The 6,905-nt window shown below is 42.1% G+C and overlaps 1 protein-coding gene across 1 annotated transcript; it reads left to right on the top strand.

Annotated features, from left to right (window-relative positions):
* Positions 1-1,022: 1,022 nt before the first annotated feature.
* LOC128855406 (uncharacterized) lies at positions 1,023-6,278 on the top strand. The gene is made up of 3 exons (XM_054090279.1): positions 1,023-1,339; positions 5,301-5,482; positions 5,635-6,278. Exons 1-3 carry the CDS (start codon positions 1,023-1,025, stop codon positions 6,276-6,278), a joined length of 1,143 nt encoding a protein of 380 aa, XP_053946254.1.
* The last annotated feature ends 627 nt before the right edge of the window (positions 6,279-6,905 follow it).

The following is a 6,905-nucleotide window of genomic DNA, read 5'->3' on the forward strand; positions in this document are numbered from 1 at the left end:
CATTAAAATTATACCAATAAGCACATTGTGAACTAAAGAAAAACGCTTAACTTTCATGCCCCAAATGTCGCCATCCACCCAGAAGTTGATACGACATTTGTATATGGATGGGTCTATATACATATGTGTGTGTGTGTATTTATTTACAAGACATTCACTCTTGCGACTCTTAAAGTCACACATCGCTAACAGCTGCGCAAATTTCATAACTTTGCTATTTCCGTTTATCATTGGCTGAAAATCTGCGCTGAATGCATAACAGATCGGCCAGCCAAGCACAGTAACACACAAACATACATAATTTTTTATATGCCAGCGCTAAAACAGAATTATATAATGAAGCGGACGGGTGCGAAAATCTGCGAAAATCCGAAAATACACAATCAAAATGAAATGCAGGTAAGTTTATTAGACGCTGACGGCGTGCACTGGCCATGGCCGTGGCGTGCGGCAAGTGGCTGCTTGCGCCAAGCTAAGGTACTATACAGCAGGTGACCGGCAACGAAGATGCTTCGTTCACTTGCGGCCAGTAGTAACCGCAAACTTTTGGCTTTATTCGACATTTTCCTTTGTTTCTTACAATTCGGTTTTATGGCTGATGCGGCTTTAATGTGCGAAAATCCAAAGGTGATCTGTATAAAGTTTTGCTTGTGTAAGTGTGTGCGTGTCGATTTTTGTGCAGACGACCCCAGCACACCGGTGATTACGCACACCGGTGATTTTTCGGTCGAGTTACATATTTTCAGCAACTCTTATGCGTGGGAGAGTGTGTGGGTGTGCATTGCTTGTAAATAAGCGCTTGTGTGTTTGCCTGTTTGTACATTGTAAGTATTTTACAACAGCCATGGCTTAGGCCATCTGACGGCGCCTATAAATTTGTATAACCCACAAGCTGGCCAGTTCATTTGACCGCCAAACCTTCCAACGCCTACACCTCGGGACAATAAAAATATTAGCAAAAAGGAAAAACAAAACCAAGAAAATAAAATTCGACACGCCGCAAATTTTAAATCGCATGGAAAATGCCTTATTCAAGCAGTTATTTTCTCGTTTTCGGTCTGCCTAGCAAATTAGCTTTGATTTTGTGCTTTGCTTTCGTTCAAGCCGTCACCAATGTGGATAATTCAGCGCGCGATATCGATCAGTTTCGTTATTGTATGCGTAAGTCACAGCATCCGAGTTTACGCGAGTGCGTCGGCCGAACGGCCATCAATTTCATACAGCGCTTCGATGAGCAGGATAATTTTACACTCTTCGCCGATTTGGTCTCTACAAAGGATGATAAAATCGCTGGGCGTTCTTTGGTGAATTTTTTGGACACAGATCCAGTCGATTTTAGGTGAAATCAAAATTAAATGGTGCATTTTTAAAAACGCAAATACTTAAAGGTGTAAGAACGCTCACAAAGTGAACTCAATGTGTGAATGTCAAAAAGTTTATACGCAGACTTTTATAAGAAAACCCCCACTATATTTAATAATAATCATTCTTAACTAATCGTCGAAATTAGTAGGATGGATTTAGTATACGAACCTTGTATGTGGATTATGAACGATGACTGTGTTGCGGTTGCGTTCACTGCTTTATGTTGCTGATGAAGCTCATCAGATTTTTAATATCAAGGCCGACTACATCAGCAGGCGTAGCAAAGAAGTAAGAGCCAAGATGCCTAAATCTTAGTCCCGCGAGAGAAGGTGGTGAGATAATTCCACCTCATCCTCCATGCTGCAGACGCAAAAAGGGCTCATGGTGATTCCAAGTCTCACAGCATGCACACCACGCGGATAGTGTCCTGATAAAAAACCCACGAAGTTCAACAGCTGAGATTTTGTCAACCTCAGAAGATCGCTCGAGCGCTTCCAGTCCTCACTTGGCCAGAAGGATTTCGCGTCCGTACCAGTTTGTGTACTTGCCTAGCGCTCGCTGAGTTGACGCAAAGTCCATCTTTCCAAGAGCAGATCGCAGGTGGTCAAGGGGATTCCAATCCTCTCCTTTCGCGGGGAAATCACCTTACATGCCCCTTGTCTGGCCAGCTCATCCACCTCACAGTTTCCCGCCTTATGTCAAAGAATACGGATGCAATCGAACATGAAACCAGGCATTCCCTGACCAGTTTCAAATGCACCGTCACTAACCCGAGGTCCCTTATTGCCGCTTGGCTATCGGAGTAAATATTTACTCTCTTGGCAGATAATACGCATGTGGGTAGCCAATCAGCTGTTTCTTTCATTGCGGCTACCTCTGCTTGGAACACACTGCAGTGATCCGGTGTCTTGAATTTGAGTGTGATGGGGAGCTCTTCGCAGAATTCTCCTACGCCAACCTTTCCTTCCAACTTCGATCCATCTGTGAACAGGTTTACTAGGCACCGTCTCCAAGTGTAGCCCACCGTTCGCTCCTCTTTTGATGGAATATGAATAGAGAATGTTCCTCTTGGACTAAGTGAGGGTGCACATTGATCCGTTGACAGAGGATGAATCCAAAGTTACTTAGGATTCTTTAACGTCCATAAGGGAGGTCGAGCCTATAGACCGCACCTCCCTGCCTAATTGCGGTACGTGCAATGGCAATTTTGCTTGCAATGTTCACAGGTAATAAATTTAACTTTGCGTTAAGCGCTAGAATAGGAGTAGTTCGAAGCGCCCCACTGATTTCAATGGGTGCAGTCCTTGAAACTCCCTCCAGCTACTTCAACGATGTCATCCTCTTCAGTGAGTTCCACCAGACAATGACTCCAACAAAATTGGTTTTATAATGGTATTATAGACCCAAACTCAACTCTAGGCGAAAGGCCCCATCTTTTGCCAATAGCGCCCTTGCATCCATACAAGTGATTGTTTTTATTCTCTCCTTAATGTTGGGCTTCCACGTACGCTTACTGTCACTTTGTCAGAAAGCTACAAAAAGGTTAAGGTTTCGGCAAATTTTCTAAAAAAAAATGTCAGCAAAATTGATTAAAAATAGTTTTTGTGTGATATATTGTTTTTATGTGTATGTATAAACCCTCTCTTTTCACGCGGTCTTTTTTACACGATTTTGAAATCACACGGTTCACTGATACATTTGTACATGAAATTTTCAATCTTGCAGGAATCTCAAAACAAAAAATGTGTTTCTAAATAAATCATAATTCCTAAAGGAATGGCTTAAAAGGTCAAAATTTTTATTGTAATCTCAATTAGGATCGACTTTTTTAGATCGAGTATTAGTCTCGCTATCCATCTCTCGTACAGTTCGGAGTTCCATCCTGTCTGCCAAAGTGTGAGCGTTTGAATTCTAATATCGGAGAAACGTGGTCCTGGAATTCCTGAGAATTTTCCCCATCTCCGTTTGCGCTGTAGTGCTAAAAGATCTACAGGGTTGTTCCACTGAAAACTAAAACCGCTGCTCTAATACTATTCTGTATGAAGAAGTCGCTCTGAGAGCAAAAGTGCGTTTTACAGATTGCTAAGTTTTTCGACGGAATTTCAACTTCGCCGAATTTGCCCATACTTTGCATCCGTATAGAACAATGGAAGGTCGCCTTAGACGAATGGGTTGGTGATTGACTACCATTCGGAATTCAGAGAGAAAACATCGGTTCGAATCTCGGTGAAAAATCAAAATTAAAAAAAAGTTGTTTTCCAATAGCGACCGCCCCTCGGCAAGCAATGGTAAACCCACGAGTGTATTTCTGCTATGAAAAATCTCATCATAAAAAATATCCGCCATCGGAGTCGGCTTAAAACTGTAGGTCTCTCCTTTTGTGGAACAACATCAAGACGCACATCACAAATAGGAGGAGGAGCTCGGCCAAACACCCAGAAAAGGGTGTGCGTGCCAATTATATGTGAATATATATGAAAGAATCGAGTTCGTCGTGTCCATTAAAAGTTTTCGCCTGCTCTGAGTTGGATCTTCAAGATTTACCATGAGCTTACTTAACATGCTGCTTAATCTGGCGACTCTTGTGGCAGCATGTTTTATGTGCGTCCAGTAAGTTAATCTTGCGCTTCTAAATATTTGATTAGTCTTTTGATGACGTGACTTCTGATGCGGCACATCTGTTGGTTAGAAGGATTAGCTCTGTTTGCTCTGTCACCAGTTTTCATCCATGGTCCTCTTGCGATGCCTGTACTAGGATCATCACCTGATTTAACATCTTTTTGGCTTCGTCAGTGTTTCGATCGATTATTACAGCGGCAATGTCGTCGGCGTATCCAACTAGAGGCACATCCTCGAGCATCCCTTTCCGAAGCATTTCATCGTAGCTTACATTCCAAAGATCAGATCCGAGTATTGATCCTTGGGCCGCACGTGCTGTTATTTTTTTTTCGTCTTGCATCCATCGCGGGTTTCGTATAAGAGCACGCAGCTGCGTGTAATCTTGGTATTTTGAATTTTAAGGCCTCAATTACGTTGCCCCATCTTAAACTGTTGAACGCTTTTCTATTGTCCAGTGTGGCTAATAATCGTTTGGAGTATTGATAACCTGGCTGAGCATATTCTACGCTAGCAATTACGTCTTGGATGGCTTCTCAGGTAGACCTGCCAGTTCAAAAACAATGCTGCCTATCTGATAAAGCACCTTTATTCTCTACTGCTTCGCTAAGCCTAAGCTTTATCAGTTTCTCAAAGAGTTTTCCTGCGCTATCCAGCATACAAACCGGGCTCTAACACTCTCAATATTTACGCAGCTATGCCATCAGCTCCTGGCGCTTTATTGCATTTCACTGTTTTTACAGCATCTAGTAGTGAATGGGCAGGTTTCACTGCTTCATACTTGAGTTCATCCCTCTCAGTACAGTGTATTGGGAAAAGTGTGTCGGCAATCTACAAATTTTGTAACTCAACCTCAATGGGCTACTGTTTAAGTCGTTTCTTAGCTCTACCCATTTGTCTTTTTTGCTTTGGCTTATAATTTGCCTCAGTTCTTTTCTGCTCTGTTTATATTCTTCGGGTTCCAGTCCGTAATAAAAGTGCGCGCTTGTTATCAAGTTGCAAAATTGGTATTTTTTCGTAACCTCAATTTGAATTTCTGTATGTTTTCTACAAATGGATTGAATTTTCATTGTACACTAATTTTAATTTTTTTTTTTAACAAAAATGAATTATTTTTCATTATTACTTGTTTTGCACGGTTTTTGAGTTTTTTCATCTCACACGATTTTTTAAAGTTGTGGAACCTATACCCAAATTTACCTTATTTTGGGTGTATTAATATTTAAATGGTTCTTCATTTAAAAACTTATATAGATATTTTATTGAAAAGAAATGTTGTTTTTTTTGTTGTACACTTATTCATTTTTCCTCCATTACAGAGGTATTTTGGAAAATGCAGGCGCAGTCATGGGTCAACGTGGACTTGAGTGGCACATGGATGCCATATATCCCGGCTTGGTGTTCAAGATCGGCCCTACCACCGACGCTAACAGCGTAGCGCAATTTGCGCTTGATTCGGCCGTTGTCGAGCGACACTTTGGCTATGAAGAACCATCCACTGGTAAGTTGAGCTTGGAAAATGAATTCAATGGAAACTTTAGTTTGCCGTTTCAGCTTTTAACAAAGCATTTTCTTTATATTTCTCATTCGCATACGCGCGCTCAACGAAATGAAAAAACATCACACGCTCACCACAAAACACATAATAAAAAGCTCGCCTCTTAACTAAACAATACTTGCTGCCATTTCTACTTGGCTTTAAATTCAACTTGGTTGCACTGGTGCCACTTCTGTTCGCCGGTATTTGTTTGCTACTGAAGAAGTCGCTTTTCTTAGTCAAATTGGCGATTTACTTGAGCAGCTTTTTAGGCGTTGGTGGCGCTTTAACTGCATTGAGTGCCGGCGCTGGAGCTGGCGGTTTTGGTGGCTTTGGACTATTCGGCGGTGGTGGTAATGGCATTCCGCTTGGTCCACCCATATTCAACCCCCACGCACATGCACTCGATGCGGGCGACGGTTACGCGCCCGGCAAGGCGGGCGTTTTGCATCATTACGGCGGCGATGAATTGCACCACAATTCACCCTATAAACGCAATGATCGCAAAGTAAATTTCGAGAAACCTCGTGAGTATGCAACGCGTGCCACAGTGATAACCACAACACCGGCGCCTGATCGCTTCTACGAATATGAAAAGCAAGTTGCTATGATGCACAATAGAAGTGGCAAGCCGCGCTCTGTGAGTGGAAAGCTGGGGCCGAGCGCCTATGACAACGATGAAGGTGAGGTGAGGAATGAGGAATTCAAGACAACTAATCAAGAATACAATGGCTGGAAAGTAGTTGATTTGAGGGTGTGAGAAAATTTGGTACCTTCAAGGTGTACCTGTTTTTTTGGTTGTTTTATTTCTTTGCAGACATAAAATAAGTGAATGTTGTACCTAAGTAGTGTTTAAGTAATTTTTTCATGTTTATAATAGGACTATGAATAAGTTCGAGCGGTTTTTTTTCGAAATTTGAAACTTTATTGACGTAAAATGGTTACAAATTTAATATTCAAAATATTGTCCATCGCTTACTACTACTTTTTCCCATCTTTCTGGCAATTCACGGATTCCCTTTGTGAAAAATTCGGTCGGTTTTGCCGCAATCCACGAATCGATCCATTTTTTGACTTCATCGTAATTACGGAAGTGCTGGTCAGCCAGGCCATGTTGCATCGATCGGAAGAGATAGTAATCGGATGGCGCAAGGTCTGGACTATACGGCGGGTGGGGTAGGACATCCCATTTGAGCGTTTCTAAGTATGTTTTGACCACTTGTGCAACATGTGGCCGAGCATTGTCATGTTGCAAAATAACTTTGTCGTGTCTATCGGCGTATTGCGGCCGTTTTTCTCGCAGTGCTCGGCTCAAACGCATCAATTGTCGTCGGTAGACATCCCCCGTAATCGTTTCATTCGGTTTCAGTAGCTCATAATACACAAC

Source organism: Anastrepha ludens, chromosome 2 (assembly GCF_028408465.1).
Source record: "Anastrepha ludens isolate Willacy chromosome 2, idAnaLude1.1, whole genome shotgun sequence".
Taxonomy (NCBI): Eukaryota; Metazoa; Arthropoda; class Insecta; order Diptera; family Tephritidae; genus Anastrepha; species Anastrepha ludens.